General features: G+C 47.1%; 1 protein-coding gene across 2 annotated transcripts in view; it reads left to right on the forward strand.

Annotated features, from left to right (window-relative positions):
- The window catches only part of jcada (junctional cadherin 5 associated a), a 168,045-nt gene extending 149,937 nt beyond the window's left edge, over positions 1–18,108 (forward strand). The window contains exons 5-6 of one of the 2 annotated variants that reach the window (XM_068007284.1): positions 4,272–4,347; positions 13,666–18,108. In XM_068007284.1, the coding sequence (XP_067863385.1) occupies positions 4,272–4,347; positions 13,666–13,675 (86 nt within the window). In that variant the 3' untranslated portion in view covers positions 13,676–18,108. The remainder of the gene's footprint in view (positions 1–4,271; positions 4,348–13,665) is intronic. The other variant, XM_068007292.1, reaches the window with a different exon arrangement.
- The last annotated feature ends 251 nt before the right edge of the window (positions 18,109–18,359 follow it).

Below are 18,359 nucleotides of genomic sequence, written 5' to 3' on the forward strand. Positions count from 1 at the left end.
GTTGGTTGAGGGATAAATATCGGCCAGGACACCGAGGAGAACTCCCCTGCTCTACTTTGAATAGTGTCATGGGATCTTTTATGACCACCTGAGAGGGCAGATGGGGCCTCGGTTTAACGTCTCATCGGAAAGACGGCACCTCCAACAATGCAGCACACCCTCAGTACTGCACTGAAGGGTCATCCAGGATTGCTATGGGGGTGGGGGAATTAAAAAATTAAATAGCCTACGGAATCAATTTCAAAAACTAAAGTGCTTTTTTTTTTAAATTAAAAAACCTATTTTCCTCTTCAAGCACCAGAAGGCTGCACAGCGGCAGACACCCAGGACCCAGCACAGCCATTCGCTGCCTGCTTCTAGGTGGGCTCCCTGGCAGAGGCCCAGTTTCCCACCTGAATTATGCAAGTAGCCTAACCCTAAAAAAGCAGCCAGAGTCAGGAGCGAGGGTCAGGAGTGAGAGCCAGGGTCAGGAGCGAGGGCCAGGGTCAGGAGTGAGGGCCAAGAGCGAGGGTCAGGAGCGAGGGCCAGGGCCAGGAGAGAGGGTCAGATCCGGGAGCGAGGGTCAGGTCGGGAGCGAGGGTCAGGGCCAGGAGCACGGGTCAGGGCCAGGAGCGAGGGTTAGGGTCAGGAGCGAGGGCCAGGGCCAGGAGCACGGGTCAGGGTCGGGAGCGAGGGTCAGGGCCAGGAGCACGGGTCAGGGTCAGGAGCGAGGGTTAGGGTCAGGAGCGAGGGCCAGGGCCAGGAGCGAGGGTCAGGGTCGGGAACGAGGGTCAGGGCCAGGAGCACGGGTCAGGGCCAGGAGCGAGGGCCAGGGCCAGGAGCGAGGGTCAGGGTCGGGAGCGAGGGTCAGGGCCAGGAGCACGGGTCAGGACCAGGAGCGAGGGTCAGGGTCAGGAGCGAGGGCCAGGGCCAGGAGCACGGGTCAGGGTCGGGAGCGAGGGTCAGGGCCAGGAGCACGGGTCAGGGCCAGGAGCAAGGGTTAGGGTCAGGAGCGAGGGCCAGGGCCAGGAGCGAGGGTCAGGGTCGGGAACGAGGGTCAGGGCCAGGAGCACGGGTCAGGGCCAGGAGCGAGGGCCAGGGCCGGGAGCGAGGGTCAGGGTCGGGAGCGAGGGTCAGGGCCAGGAGCACGGGTCAGGGCCAGGAGCGAGGGTTAGGGTCAGGAGCGAGGGCCAGGGCCAGGAGCGAGGGTCAGGGCCAGGAGCGAGGGTCAGGGTCGGGAGCGAGGGTCAGGGCCAGGAGCGAGGGTCAGGGCCAGGAGCACGGGTCAGGGCCAGGAGCGAGGGTTAGGGTCAGGAGCGAGGGCCAGGGCCAGGAGCGAGGGTCAGGGCCAGGAGCACGGGTCAGGGCCAGGAGCGAGGGTTAGGGTCAGGAGCGAGGGCCAGGGCCAGGAGCGAGGGTCAGGGTCGGGAGCGAGGGTCAGGGCCAGGAGCGAGGGTTAGGGTCAGGAGCGAGGGTCAGGGTCAGGAGCGAGGGCCAGGGCCAGGAGCGAGGGTCAGGGCCGGGAGCGAGGGTCAGGGCCGGGAGCGAGGGTCAGGGTCGGGAGCGAGGGTCAGGGCCAGGAGCGAGGGTCAGGGTCGGGAGCGAGGGTCAGGGCCAGGAGCGAGGGTCAGGGTCGGGAGCGAGGGTCAGGGCCAGGAGCGAGGGTTAGGGTCAGGAGCGAGGGTCAGGGTCAGGAGCGAGGGCCAGGGCCAGGAGCGAGGGTCAGGGTCAGGAGCGAGGGTCAGGGTCAGGAGCGAGGGCCAGGGCCAGGAGCGAGGGTCAGGGTCGGGAGCGAGGGTCAGGGCCAGGAGCGAGGGCCAGGGTCGGGAGCGAGGGTCAGGGCCAGGAGCACGGGTCAGGGCCAGGAGCGAGGGCCAGGGCCAGGAGCGAGGGTCAGGGCCGGGAGCGAGGGTCAGGGCCAGGAGCGAGGGTTAGGGTCAGGAGCGAGGGTCAGGGTCAGGAGCGAGGGTCAGGGTCAGGAGCGAGGGCCAGGGCCAGGAGCGAGGGTCAGGGTCGGGAGCGAGGGTCAGGGCCAGGAGCGAGGGCCAGGGTCGGGAGCGAGGGTCAGGGCCAGGAGCGAGGGTCAGGGTCGGGAGCGAGGGTCAGGGCCAGGAGCGAGGGTTAGGGTCAGGAGCGAGGGTCAGGGTCAGGAGCGAGGGCCAGGGCCAGGAGCGAGGGTCAGGGTCGGGAGCGAGGGTCAGGGCCAGGAGCGAGGGCCAGGGCCAGGAGCGAGGGTCAGGGTCGGGAGCGAGGGTCAGGGCCAGGAGCGAGGGCCAGGGTCGGGAGCGAGGGTCAGGGCCAGGAGCGAGGGTTAGGGTCAGGTTGGAGTGAGGAAACCCATACCTGACCAAGATGCACTCGGATTCAGCCAAATTGTTTAAATGTAAGAAATCTTAAGCAAGACTGGGAATTACAAGAGATTTTAGCCCTAAGTGGTGGTGGAAAATAGCCTGTAATGGACCGGCTGCCCATTATACACCCTGCCTGATTCGAGCAGAGTTTATAAAATGGGCGACCAATCCGTTACTACCAGTTTTCTACCACCACTGAAAGTTAAAATTCGCCCTTTTGTTTTTTCCACTGGATCGATGATTTATTAAGCAGATTCACAGTAGCAAAATGCACAGGGAAAGGGGTAGAAGTTTACTGTTTACAGAAGAGCCCATAGATTTTTGTCACATGGGTTAAACAATTGTGCAGTTTCGCTGCGATATTCACACGATGCGACTGTTTGGAAATTTGGTCCAAAACGGTCAATCCTACCAGGCCCTGCTATCAGATTAGTCAAATAAGAACGTAGGAATTTACTGGGCCAGAAGGCAACATTACAATCCTTCTGACCTGCCCCAAAGTTTAAAAAAATCATATATTACTCCACGTCTATTCCCATCAATCACATTCTCGGTCAAATATCTACCAATTCCTGCTTGAATTTGACAACACATGTGGGCTCCTCCTGGCCCACAAGGAGCTTAAAAACAGGTGGCAGACAGTGCGGGACTCCCTCTGTGCTGAGGTTAAAAATAAATGTAAGGAATCTTACAACACCAGGTTATAGTCCAACAAATTTATTTTAAAATCACAAGCTTTCGGAGATTATCCCCTTCGTCAGGTGAGACTATCCCCTTCGTCAGGTGAGACTATAACCTGGTGTTGTAAGATTCCTTACATTTGTCCACCCCAGTCCATCACCGGCATCTCCACATCAAGGTTAAAAATAAGTCACGGAGCCGATTAGGTCACCAGGCCGCAATTTTTGCTTGTTAGGTAGGTCCCCGCCTACATTCAGTGCCGGAATATTACAGCAACCAGGAATGGGGTCAGTTTGGGGTCGGGTTGCTCGATCTTGATATTTTAACCTCCCCTACCCGACCCACCATTGCCTCTTGCCAGTCTGTTCCACATGTTTACTGTGCCCCCATCTAAAGTAGTTAAATACAAATTGTCTCTTCACCTTTCCATCTCAGAATTTGACTCCGGGCCTCCCTTATAAAATTTGTGATTGTGTCAAACATATTGGGGGTGATTTTAGGAGGCAATTGTGGGGGAAGGGGGGGCTCCGAAAATCGTGGAAATCCTGTTCGGATTCGGAAGCCGGCTCCAACCCACCGGGTTTCGCAGGGGCCCACCTGTGTACGTGCGGGCCACCCGAAAACAGAAGTCCCGCTGGTGGGATGACAGTAAAAGAGCCAAATGTACCTCATTGAGGTACTTAAGGCACTTTACCTGTGATAAATTAAGTAGTTAGAAAGATTTTTAACATACCTGGGCAGCTTGCCCCCCTGCTTCTGATTCACTCCTGGTGAAACCAGGCATGAAGGGCCACATCAGGGAACAGGAAACTAAATAAATTAAATAAAAAACCATGGAAGGAAGTGAAAACACTAAATGAACATACCTTTGCAACCTGCTCCGATGTCCGATGTCTCCTGCTCTGATGTCCCCCTCTTCGCCCTCTGATCTCCCCCGATGTTCCCCTCTTCACCCCCCCATGTCCCCCCTTCACCCCCCCCAATGTCCCCCTCTTCACCCCCGATCTTCCTCTCATGTCCCCCTCTTCACCTCCCCATGTCCCCCGATGTCCCCCTCTTCACCCACCCCCCATGTCCCCCTGATCTTCCCCTCCCCCCCTGACCGTCCCCTCTCCCCCCCCAGATCTTCCCCTCCCCCCCACCCGGTCATCCAATCCAGTGCCGGATTTCCATTCTGCCCCCACCCCCGATCTTCCGTTCCAGTGCCGGATGACGTCTTGCTCTCTCTCTTTCTCTCCCCCCCGCCACTTCGCGTTGCAGCTCCTGACGGCAGCCAGCCTCGAAACCCGGAGAGGACGTTAATCATCATCAATCAACATGCGATTGTGCGGAAACTGTAAGTTTTGTTCATGCGGTTTTGCCCCGTGCACCTTCACCCCCTGCTGCCAGGCCGCCACCTTTGTAAGATCGAGCCCATTGTTAGGGTTCAGTTTATCCATTCTCCTTCACATCTTGAATACCTTAGTAAGATCCCCCTGAGCCACCTGTTCTCTGATGTAAACATTCCCAGTCGACTCTCCTTATAGCTCAGAGCCTAATCCAAGGTTCGTGCCTGCTCCAAGGTTAGGGTATCCTTACTGAGAATGGTAGAACTGTACACAGTACTCTGGGTGGGAATGAACTAGTGCTTTGTACAAATTGAAAAATCTAACAATACGTGGTCAAAATACTCTTTGTTTTTTAGTCAGCTGGGTGTTTGACGTGAAAGGAAACCCATCACCACGTTAAAGATATTAACCGGGAGGCGGGAAGGCTGCGGGAGAGCCCGGTAGAGGACAAAGAACCCGGCAAGGGCAGGGACATGAAGGCCAGGCCTCATTGAAATAAATCACTGCAGACTCCCACCTGACAGCCGGCCAGATTGACAGCCTGGCCAGTGGTCAGGAGCAGAAATTAGCGGCAGGAGGCTGCAGCTGGGGCCTCGTAGGAACGGTCCCCGGCAGTCAGTAGCGGGGAAGGCTCGGGCCCACGATCAGCGTGGGGGGGTGGCGGAGCCTGAGAGGTCAGGGATGCGATCAGGGTTGGGGAGGCCGAAGGCTTCCTTGTGAGGCCTGGGGAGAGCACTCCTGATCCTCCTGGCCCACAAGCAGCTTAAACACAGGTTGCAGACAGCGCGGGATTCCCCCTATGGTGAGGTTAAAAATAAGTTGCAGAGCCGGTTACATCATCTTGTTAAGTAGACCCCCGCCTACCTTTAGCCGGAGCCTCGTCCACGGCCTGTGAATAGTACGGCAGCCGGGAATGGGGTCAGCTTGGGGTCGGGTTGTTCGATCCTGATATTTTAACCCCCTCAACCCGACCCTCTCCCATGGGGGGGGGGAGGGATTAAATTTAATGCCAACGTTTCTGTTTGCAATCATTGCCCATCAGGACAAACCCACTTACCTAAGTCCAAAGAGATTAGACGCAGGAAGGCAAGAGCCAAAACCACAGGTTGGTGGAGATCAGGACCCTTCCTCCCTGTAACAGTTTCACCTTTTTGCCACAAATACTTGTCGCAGATTGGTCCTGGATCTGGCTCATGGGCTGAAGAATAAAGGAAAAGATAAGGACTTGGCTTCCTGTGATCAAATAGTCTCTGAGACCTCTTCACAAAAAGTGAAATCAGGTGGTAATAGGTACAGGCAGATTTTTAATGCACATAATAAAGGCAGATTGTCCAAGAGTTCTTTTTTAATTTATTAAAACATAACATAGTAAATCAAATAATGACAATATACAAAATATAAAGACAAAAATGTTAAAAGACTGGTGTGACAGATCCACCAACACAGAATCATAGAAAGGTTACAGCACGGAAGGAGGCCATTTGGCCCATTGAGTCCGCACCGGCTCTATGCAAGAGCAATCCAGCTAGTCCATAGAAAACATTAAATACAGAGGGTCATCAGTATTCAATAAATAATGATTTACACATCTCTTAAAAGTCTGTGAACCGTCAGATAGAGAATCGACAATCGACTGAGCAAGGTAATTCCACACTGCCACAACTTGAAGAAAAGGTGAATCGTGACCTTATTGTGCACCTCCAAGGTGAGAGGTCATCAGTCTGAGCTCATCCAATCATTGAGAACTCCAAGGGTACCATTCAGGTGCTGGTAGTGGTCCAGGAAGTGAACACCTGGACCGGCCATCTGCAGAACTGAGTCGGGTCTGGTTAGAGAAATCCCGAAACAGGTCCACGTGCCTCCATAGTGCAAGACTTGTTATTTTATAGAAAATATCAACCTTGTAATGCCCAATGTGACCATAAGGGAGAGCTAATTACTTCCACATCACTGTTGGAATTGCAGAGTAAATGCTGCTGCCACTTCAAGGCCAGTTTTACAGCCTTGTTTTGTCTACCCATGTTTCCTGATAAGACCTAATTGGTATTTACCTTGTGTATCAACAGACCAGCCTTTATCTGAGCCATCTCCCCACTAAATGATTTGATGACCCACCATTTGGAGAATTCTAACGGGGCACTATTTATTTTGGCAGGAGATTTGGTTTTTATGAGGCGTGCACTATAAACAATCTCATCTAAACAGATTGGTTTAATTTGCAATATTATGATATTCTTAAAACTATGTAGATGTTATGCACCAAACTGAACTTTGGATCCCCTGCAAATGGGCTGTTCTGTTGCATTTAACAATTCATGTTTTTTTTATTTTTTTTAAAATGCCTTTCCCAAATGATTCACTGGGATATCCATTTCAGGTAACCTTTAAAATTCATATACAGTTTTTGAGCAAAACCGACAGGTTTCTATGGAACATTTGTAATTTGTGTCCGTGGGATAAAATGTCAAACTGAGGCCCCATCAGCCTGTTACAGAGGTTCAGGTTGATATTCACTTACTGAATGTTTGAACATTCAGTATACGCAACAGTAATTTCTAGATTGCAACTTCCAGGTTGCATCATGTCTTAGGTGCTTTAAAGACTCTGTCCTTTGACTAGAAATCAGACCCAGTACAGCCCTTTAGCCCAGGTGCAATTAAAGGTATGCTTTCCATCCAATTACTATTTATCTTGGGTTCCATTGTTTCCAATGAGACCTCTGTCAGTCATTCCCAGCTGCCTTTAATTTTGTTTGTTTTCCCCCCGCTAAAGACTGACACCTGAAATTTTAACTATTTGGCAACTATTTTTTCTTCTCATAGCATTTAATATGATGCAATTACACATGTATCCAGTAGAGGGCAGCTGGTTATGGAGTTAATGTTATCTTTCATTTGGTAAACTACAAGCTCGGCTGCAGAGAGTGTGCACCATCCACAGGATGCACTGCAGCAACTCGCCAAGGCTTCTTCGACAGCACCTCCCAAACCCGCGACCTCTACCACCTAGAAGGACAAGAGCAGTAGGCACATGGGAACAACACCACCTGTACGTTCCCCTCCAAGTCACACACCATCCCGACTTGGAATTATATCACCGTTCCTTCATCGTCGCTGGGTCAAAATCCTGGAACTCCCTTCCTAACAGCACTGTGGGAGAACCGTCACCATACGGACTGCAGCGGTTCAAGAAGGCGGCTCACCACCACCTTCTCAAGGGCAATTAGGGATGGGCAATAAATGCTGGCCTCGCCAGCGACACCCACATCCCATGAACGAATAAAAAAATAAGTGAGATCAAGGGCGCGATATTAGGACGGAGGCGGGTTGGCAGCGGGGGGGTCGACTGAGCGCGTGGGTTTCGCGCTGGAAAGCTGCGCAGCGGGTGGACTGTGCACCCACATCATAGGCTGTCAGCTGGAGGAGCCCAATTTAAAGTGGCAGTCCTCCACTGACTGATGCTGCAGAAAGGAGCCAAAATTACAGCTTGGAACAGCCCAGGGGGAAGGCTGCTCCCAGGTTTAATGATGCCTCACTCCAGGTCCTACTGGATGGGGTGAGGAGGAGGGGGAGGACAGAGATCTTCTCCCCGGCGGACGGGAGGAAGTGGCCTGCCTCTGCCACCAAGAAGGCCTGGCTCGAGGTGGCAGAGGAGGTCACCTGCACCACCAACATATCGCCCACCTGCATACAGTGCAGGAGGCGCTTCAATGATCTAAGTAGGTCAGCCAAAGTGAGCACACTTACTCATTCCCCTAAATTCCGTCTGCCACATCACCGCCCCCACCCCACATCTCCTTCCGCACTGCCAACACTACTCTATCACATCACTCCTCACACCCACTCAAAGCTCATCCTCATCTTATCTGCACTTACTCACCTCGCCAGTACTAATCCCACCGCTACCACTCAACCCAATCCTCATACAATCTCATGGCTCTATCTCATACTCACCCTCTCATGCATCTCTTTCATGGTCAGCCTCACCCAACCTGCCACTACCTGTGCTGCAGCCACAGGGCATGCATCACATATGTGTAGTAGGAAGCGTAAAGCAAACATGTCGTGAGCATGAAGGGGCTGCACAAGTGTGTTTGAGGGTTTGTCATGGTTTCTACTTATATTTGATTTCTGATCAACTCACATTAGATATTATATTGTCACCACTACTGCCACGTCTTTGCAAATCTTGTCTGGTTTGTGCAATAATGCCCTTTCCTGAGGATCACCATGAAAACCCACAACTGATGCCACCCATTGTGTCACTGCAGAGTGGATGTAGGTGAATTTGCAGGGCTCTTTTGAGAGACGTCGGCGATGTCCCTGGTTGCACCCTGGAAGGATGTGGAGGAGAAGTTGTTGAGGGCAGTGGTGACTTTGACAGCGACAGGTAAGAAGATGATGCCCGGGCCAGCCGGGAGCAGCTCGGCATCAAGGAGGCTGCGGATGTCCACGACTACATGTCGAGTGACTCTGACCCTCCGTATGCACTGCTTCTTAGAGAGGTCCAGGAAGCTGAGCCTTGGTCTGTAGACCCTGTTGCGAGGGTAGTGCCCTCTGCGACGCATCTCTCTCTGCGGTTGCCCTCCCTCCTGCTGTGCAGGTGGATGTGTCACAGCACTGTGTTGTGGAGCTCCACGTGTCAGTGGGGGACAGCGTGGCCGGCGAGGCTGGTGATGCTGTTCATCCTCCGAGGAGGTCATGACTGCAGCTACGGTGGCCCCCTTCTGGAAGATGTACATTTGAGGGGGCCTGCAAGGTAGGTAAATGTGTCTGGGCACCGGGGTTGAGGTTCCAACTTGGTGAATTTTGATTGTCAGGAGGAGGGTGGTGGAGGCCAAACTTTGTCCAAAGTGACAGAGTGGCCTCCTGCAATGAGTGGGGGTCTCCCCACCCACATCTGTCAAATGGACCTTTGCAGCTGCCACAGGCTGGTGGCTGCAACACATCCATTTCAACTGGGAGTGTTTCCCCCAGTACGGGAAACACACTCAGTTGACCTGAAAATCCCACCCCTACTAAAATATCCTACAAATCAGGTCTGCTAACAACCTGAACTATCACATTAATTGCCTTAAGTGGGATCCTACCAGCTTTAATTGCTGGCGGGAGTCCCACATGCGGGGGCTGCGCGCGCATCCAAGCGCGTCACTGGGGAACCCGGAAGTGGGCGGGTTGGAGCCGGGCTCCGGACCCGCCCCGGGAATCCCCGATTTTCGGAGTCCCCCCGCCTCGAACCCACCGGCTCGGACGTCCAAAACTCGAGCCCCAAGTGTTGCTGAAAGCAGTGATCTGCACAGAAATAAACACAGACCAGTAATCTTGTAAAAGAAGTGGTTTCTTTTCACTTCACTTTATACTCAGTTCCACACCCACCACTTTTCCCCCTGAAGGTACTGACGCATGCTCGGATGAGATTCCAAGAGACCTTCTCAGAGGCATCACATGCACACTCAGTAGCAGTCGCTGACTGGTGATTAGAAACAAGAGCCCTGGCTGATTTTTCCCACCCTCTAGCCTGGGTATGGAGGGCGATTGCAGCAACCCAAGATACCACCTGACTACAATCAGCTAACTCAGCACAGACCAGAGATCGAATCCGGGACAGTTCAGGTCTGTATGGTTCAGTTCCATACTAGGTAGTGCCAAGTGAGCCATTAGGTAAGTTTATTTGGCAATGCAGCATTGTAAAGGGAAATTGGAAATCAGATTTGGGGTTGGAAAATTCTTTTGAACTGGATTATAACGTGAGTATGACTGTATACCTGCCTACTTAAAAAAAAAAGCTGACAACTCAAAGTTCTCCTGAATGTAAGCCAATGACGTGTGAAAACAAATTATTACACTACAATTGCAGTGGGATGCAGATTTGTAACTTGAAGCTTTAGGCGTACCCAACATCCCTTCACTTGTATTGGAGGAAGCAAAACATAAACATACAAAAGCCTAAAGGGAGTACAATTGTTAAAGGCACACGATTTATTTTCTAGAGATTCCCTTCCTAGAAAATTGTAATTTTTGACACCACTATTTGGTGCATTTTCCAGCACTTTGGAGTCTATGATGGATCAATTGATCAATTCAGTCTCCCCCGTGGAACCTGCTCCACAATCCTCCTGGGTAGGAATGTTATTTTTATGAATGAATGATTAATACATAAATATCATTTTAACAAAAATAGACTTTAAATAATTTTTAATTAATTTAAAATGCAATAAAAATTTAATCAACCAACTAAATTTTGATGTTTTCTAAAATAAAAGAAACCTAAAAATTAAAAAACTAATCACTTCTTTAAGTATCAGTTTGACTCCATGGTAGCAGTCTTGTCTCTGCGTTACTGCTGAGCCAAACCAGGCTAGAAGACCATGGGTTCAAGCCCCACTTCAGGATTGGTGCACATAACCTGGACTGACACTGTATTGCAGCACTGGTGGAGATGCCAGCTTTTGGATTTGACACTAAACCAAGGTCCCTTTGCCACCTCAGATTATTTAAAAAATCCCGCAGCGCTATTTGAAGAGAGCAGGTACTCCTGGTGTCCTGGCTAACATTTTTCCCTCAACCGACAATGCCAAAAAAAAAAATCAGATTATATGGTCATTCATGTGATTGCTGTTTTTGCCTATATAACTGGAACTATACTTCAAGAGTAACTGACTGAATGGGATAAGATACAATATAAATGCTAGTTCTTTATCTGAGGTATAAGCAACCTATGATGTATGATTTATTTCTTTTTCAGATATCAAAATATTTCTGTTACAATTTTAGGCGGACTAATGTTGACATTTTCTAAAATACATTAAGCTAAAAGTTAGGGACTAGCAAATTTTTTAAGTCCTGCTGTTTTGTAATATTTTAGTTACAATTTGCACTTGTGGTAATTAATTGTTGGGAAGAATATCAAAGATTATTTGCTTGAGTGTTTTTTCCTGAAAGAAGGGGGTGGATTGAGTATGTACCCGGCCTAGAGGATTCTCCCTCCTTGGGCTCAACACTCGGGAAGAGGTTGTGTCTGGTGGGGAAAGGAACATCTCTCCCCAGCTGGGAACTACTCCAAGGGCAGGAGCTGGCCTGGTGCAGTTGTTGCTCGAGTCTCCCTCGGAGGATAAACTGGGATTGGCCGGCTTATTGCTTCTAGTGCTTGCGAAGGCTTTCTGCCCTAGTCCTCAGTCATCGGTTTGCACTGGAGCCACTGGCAGCCCTGCCGGATACCATGCCCTATACCCCTTCTGCCACAAATTGAAGCCTTGGTTCCCACACCATAGGAACATAGGAACAGGAGTAGGCCATTCAGCCCCTCGTGCCTGCTCCGCCATTTGATAAGATCATGGCTGATCTGTGATCTAACTCCATATACCTGCCTTTGGCCCATATCCCTTAATACCTTTGGTTGCCAAAAAGCTATCTATCTCACATTTAAATTTAGCAATTGAGCTAGTATCAATTGCCGTTTGCGGAAGAGAGTTCCAAACTTCTACCACCCTTTGTGTGTAGAAATGTTTTCTAATCTCGCTCCTGAAAGGTCTGGCTCTAATTTTTAGACTGTGCCCCCTACTCCTAGAATCCCCAACCAGCGGAAATAGCTTCTCTCTATCCACCCTATCCGTTCCCCTTAATATCTTAGAAACTTCGATCAGATCACCCCTTAACCTTCGAAACTCCAGAGAATACAACCCCAATTTGTGTAATCTCTCCTCGTAACTTAACCCTTGAAGTCCGGGTATCATTCTCGTAAACCTACGCTGCACTCTCTCCAAGGCCAGTATGTCCTTCCGAAGGTGCGGTGCCCAGAACTGCTCACAGTACTCCAGGTGCGGTCTAACCAGGGTTTTGTATAGCTGCAGCATAACTTCTGCCCCCTTGTACTCTAGTCCTCTGGATATATAGGCCAGCATTCCATTAGCCTTATTGATTCCATTAGCCTCATGAACATTTGGGCTTCCCTGAAGACTTGGCTCAATTGATAGCACTCTCGCCACTGATTCAGAAGGCTGTAGGTTCAAGTCCCACTTCAGTGACTTCAGTACAAAATCCAAGCTGGCATTTCAGTGCAGTACTGAGGGAGTGCTGCACTTTTAGAGGTGCCGTCTTTTGGATGAGACATTAAACTGAGACCCTCTCAGGTGGATGTAAAAGGTCCCATGGCACTATTTTGAAGAAGAGCAGGGGAGTTCTCCCTGGTGTCCTTGCCAATATTTATCCCTCAACCAACACTATATAAAAAAAACAGATTATCTGGTCATTATCACATTGCTGTTGTGGGACCTGGCTGTGTGCAAATTGGCTGCCGCATTTCCTATTTTACAACAGTGACTACACTTCAAAAGCACTTCACAGGCTGTAAAGCGCTTTGGGCCACCCTGGGGTTGGGAAAGGTGCTATATAAATGCACGTCTTTCTTTCACAGCTGCCTTGGCTTTTGTCTCTGCCCTTGAGAAACTTGGCATTGACCTCTGACACCAGCGGCTGAAACAGGCACTAAGCATGACAGCAAGACAGTCACATGTGCAACTTGTACATTATAGTACACAAATCCTACATTAAGTTTTTTCTGTTGGATCAATAAGTTTAATCCATTGGGAATGAAGAATAATAGCAAGCATTAATAAAAATGGACTTTCTTAAACCAGGCTAATGTTTCACCAATGTATGTATTTACAAGTCACAGGTTTTACTACTGATTACTACCGAAATGAGCTCACTAAGCCCACGCAAACACCACGTTTGCCAAGATCCCACACCTGTACTTCACTGGCTTGCAACAGTTACAAATTTATTTTCCTGTCTGCTTTTATTTAACTTGCGACTTTCCCTTGGATCGCAAAAGCTGATAAATTCCACCTAAGCAGATCAGCAGTTTGCTTTTTAAGCAATAGCCCCTCTGCCTTGTCTACAGCTAGGCCACAAAGGAAAACAAATCCTCTTCCGCCAAGTGTGGGAGTCACCTCAGAAAACAATGCATGGTATCAAGCTAGGCCGCAGGGGTGACGAGGCTGCTCCCCAGAGTGTGAGAACCTGGTAGTTTTAGTTGAAGACAGCTCAGACCTGTCTCCACACTCATTTTGAAGCAGAAGACTAGGCAACGCAGGACACTAGGTCCACACGCTGACTGTCTGTGCAAAATGTGGATGTTTCGCTTTGTATGCATCACTCCACACTGGCTTCAACATATGGTTTAATAAGTTGACCGTTCCATAACACTGAATAATTTCACTTTGAATTGCACCGGCTGAGGTGTGAGCAAGCCTGTGGCTGTACAAATTATGTGTGAAACAGATGTTGATGCAATTTTCTTTACCCCACATCATTCCTGTTTTCCAGATGTTTATGATCCCAGCAAAGTTGAGACTGTGTGAAAAGAAGTGGGATGACAAGAGAGAAGAAATTTCAGGAAAATATTGTGGATTTTACACTGTGATCTGGTTCACAAGACTGCCTTTCATCAAATGCAAACTTCTGGACTGCCTTCTGCACGCACTGTTTATATTAATAAATGCATTGATAAAATGCTGTATCACTGCCAGGAAGAAAGTCGTCAGGCATTGAAACCGCTGTTAACCTTCGAGTGTCTGAACAGACAGTACTGCAATAAGAATTACAGCTTTCTACGGCTGGTCGCCACAACCCAGTTCCTGGAGCACATGGGCACACAGCACAAAACCACCCCTAATTTGGCACATAATTGGCATTCTCACTCCTGAGTCCACAGAATGGCTGATGCAGGAAGTGATAAAATGTCACATTGGTGCAGTAAGGGGTGCTCTTCTGAAGTTGGGATTGAGGCACATTGTCCGGGCAGAGTGAAGGCATCTAAATGCGTAATGCCTGCCCCAGGATTGCTTGATGCTATCACTGGACACCTGAATTTTGAAACTGCTCCTTCTCCTAGTGCTAACATCTCTTACTTGATGAGCACAAAATTCACAAAATAAACAAAAATGAAGCCTTTAGCATTGAGCTTCCACTAACTGGATTTGATATTTTAAAAATGGTATTAATATTTTTTAAATGGCAATATTACTCACATACAATGTGCTGTACTGAATTTGCTTTCTCTTTATTGAAGGTATTTGTAAGTACACAGTTTTACATCTTAATTACAATTAATTATGTGAAAGTTTTTTGTGGAAAACGTAGATATTCTCAAGTTATGGCAACCCTAAGCCTAGATTTTCCAATATTGGTGCAATTTAGCGTGGAATGGTTGGTGGTGAGTTTTAGACAGACTCAAGTGGAAGTGTGCTGTTTGCATCCAATGTAACAAGATTAGCTGATTTGCATAGCTTCAGGTGCAGATTTGGACAGGTGCAGGGAGCGCACTAGTGGTGGGAGCATAAAAATAGTGCACAAATGAAATTTAAATGGATGTGTCAGAATAGAGAGACAAAAATTCAGAAAACCTTTGGTGGCATTGGGCCTGCTATCCCAGCTTCCTTTGGAGAGAGGAGCCTCCTCATGCACTAATTGTCTACCAAAGTAAGATCTGCCACCTCTGTCAGCAGATGTGGGTTTCAGGGTCCCAGTGAGTGGGCACAATTTACCACTGTGCACGCAAACCTGCCTGGCAACCCTCTGTGGGTCCTCCTCTTCTTCCAAATACTGCAGATAGGGGTCTTTCCTATTAAGGGAAACCCACTGATGCCAGTAAAAAAAATGAACAATTGGCACAAAGACTCGAGAGATTAAGTGCCTGCAAGACGACAAAAACAGAAGAAAATGGGCAAAATATTAGTGAAACATTGCAGATTAAATTTATTGACCCTGGCCTTTAAAGATCAGTTAGCTACACGTCACTGCTATACGTGGCCTTGCAGCAGAAAATCGAGGCTAATTCCTACATTACAGGGCATTGCGAACTTTACTGGGATTTATGCAGTATGATGCGTTCCTCGAATTAATATTAATATGACATCGGTAAAAGAAAATTTTATGTGCCCACACAGAGTTTTCAATATGTATTTTTTTATTAGACCTTAATTTAAATATTTCTGACATAAATTAATTATGTGTCTGCCACGGTTTTAATAATCAGTGAGCTCTGAAGATTTTTTTTAACGTTGGACGTCAAATCATTTCGTAGTTGCCATTTTCAGTATAGAAATTCTTGAGACGGATGATTCTGTGTAAATTATACTCACAACCAATACCATCCAGTGCCATTACACTGTAGAAATTGTACATCCATCGACCTGCCTTTCCTCTTTGTTTTGGGAAATGGTGGAAAACCCGCAGGAAGATGGGGACAGTAATCATTACTTAGATCATCAAATCCATTAGCATTTTTACTCCTTTGCTTGGAATCGCTTAGATCCGAGGTAGCTGAGGACTATTATAAATTCACGTAACACCAACAACTTGCAATAATATAGCACCTTTAATGTAGAAAAACATCCCAATGTGCTGTTTTGATTTTTAAACAGAAGTGGAATGTAACCCCTTAATTGCTTGCTGGTGCCTTTCTGACTGACTATATACTAATGAAGAAATGGGCTCAAAGATTATTGCTGTAAATAAAATGTTATGTATATTTATTTTTTAACCTATATAGTATTGTTAGAATGGAAGCAATGGCAAGATTACCAGAGACCTTGCTATTTGGAAGCTTATTAAAACAGAGAACCAGTAAGTAGCAGGCTAATATATGGTTATTGACTGTTAAACTATGTGGAGATAGAGGTTATTGTGGGTGGGATTTCTTTCCTTTTCATAGCAACTGGAAAAAAAAGTTCCTTCCCTATGCCTCTAAGGACTAGGAATTGTTAAGAATCTTTTGCAGCATACACGTTGTATGAAGGCCCACCATCATCTTTTCAGGGCAATGAGGGATAGGCAATAAATGCCGGCCTAGCCAGAAACACCCACATCCTGAGGATTAATTTTTTAAAATATGAAAGTCTAATCTACCTGCGTGTCAATAATATGCCCTGTGTTTGCACATAGTTTACTTACCAGGTGGCAGACTGGATCTCATAAAAGATGCCAAGGTAGTGTGTGCAAAGTAAATTGCCTAGTCAATACATTATGTTCTGGATGTTTTTACCTACTCCTGTTGTTTTCAATGGAAAAGCACAAATGACCAGTGTTTACATTCAGATTGAGCACCACAAAGTAAATATAAAAACCTGAGATTGTATGTTTGCTAGTCAGGTTTCTGGCCCATTGTTTATTGGTTGATGGTAGGATGCAAGGCTGGCTTTTATGTTTCCATAGGGTAAAAATAACACTATAAGCTCGAGCACATCATACCACTTACAAAATGCTACTAACTCTAACTTCCTACAGACAAAATATTCATTATTTTTCTAACATTTAAAGAAATAATTAACACCTGAAAAAAAAGGTAAGCTATATTATATGAAATTGTGTTTAAACGTTTAAATGCTAGTCCGGTTTGGGCTCAGTTTTAATTCTGAGTACAGGTATTCAAAAATTAATGAAAATTAACAGCAAGACAAGTAGGCTTACCGCTGACTTAATATATAGAGATAAGTTGTATAGTTTAATGCATATCTATGTATATAGTATGTATATGGGCAGCAAATAAAATGACTGAGATTAAGGGTTGAATTACGTGCAGCTTTAGCAAGTATTCCAAATTAAAAGTTGGTATCGAACCTTCGATTTTGATTGGTTATCTCAAGTCCCACATGCAGTCACTCTCCGTGGAACCCAAGAGTGAAGTTGTGGTTGAATCCACAGAAGTATTATTTACATTGAAAAGCTTTGGAAGTAAATTTTATGTGTTGGGTTCCAATTCATCAAAGGGCAGTGTTGTCACTCACTGTATTTTAGCCCATTAGTACTAATCCACTTTAGGAAACATTGCACTTAAACCAATGCAATTTAAATTTGGTGCATTATGTTTCTTGTTGATACTCTTAACTCAGCATCTCAAATTGCTCCACTGATAGATCTGTAGCTAGTTCACCCTTTTGTTATATAGCTCAAAATGCTTTCCAGACACATCACAATTATGAAAAGAAAAAATCCATAATTGTACTACAGCATTTTTTTTATAATTATAGTGGACAAAGTATTAACATTTCCACACGTCCACCCTTACATTTTAATAAAATCCTAGCGACAACACTGACAAATGAATCACTGATTTCTGTAGAAAGCCAAATTGTGACATTAATGCCAAATACTATGTAGGATAGAGACATATCCTCGGAAAGGCGCTTCCATCTCATGGGAAAGTTTTCCGATGGCTAATCCTCTGCTGTTGTCAAAAAAATTCACCTGAATATAATACACAGCATGAATCAAAGAACTGAGATAGACTGTTGTCCACTAACATTGTTTTTTGTGATATTATTTCCATAACAAGGTTAAAACTCTATATGAATGCTTTGTCCCTTCCTTTGTGGAGACAATGTTAATGCCAGTAGAGTGATGGTCTGAGGTGATTGAAATGCAGTCCTTTTCTTCTGTCTAGACACAGAGGATGGGGATGAATTTGCACTTCAGCGACTCAGAAAAACACCTAACTGCCATGTATCTAGAAAGCTGTTCTAATATTATTGGGGAAAAAAGCTGTTATGTTATTTTTAAACACAAATATGTATTTGTATAGAACCCAAGAGGATGTGGAGTACATTAAAAGGGAGCTCATTTGCTTTCCCTTGAGGCTTGCCATTAACTTCTATTTATCAACTCAATGTAAATACTAATTCACAGACTATCTTGTATGTTTACCGATGTATATTATTCCAGTTTATCTCTGAATAAAATATATGCATGAAACACTACTTTTAAATATTACTCTATTTGTATGATTTTTTTTTTGCCCTCCAATTTCTTCCCATTGTACTCGCTTGCAAGCCATTGGAATTGTACGTTCGAATCCCGGCAGGGATCGCTCAGCCTTCCGTTCTTCTGAAGTGGATAAAGTGAGTGCCATGCCTGAGGAGTTGATGAGAAAACAGGAGACCGCTGAGACCCTCGATGTCAGTGCCGCGTCCTCTTGGCATTGTGAGTGGGGATGATTTAAATCAAACTTCAACCAACAACAA

Source organism: Heptranchias perlo, chromosome 2 (assembly GCF_035084215.1).
Source record: "Heptranchias perlo isolate sHepPer1 chromosome 2, sHepPer1.hap1, whole genome shotgun sequence".
In the NCBI taxonomy this organism is placed as follows: Eukaryota; Metazoa; Chordata; class Chondrichthyes; order Hexanchiformes; family Hexanchidae; genus Heptranchias; species Heptranchias perlo.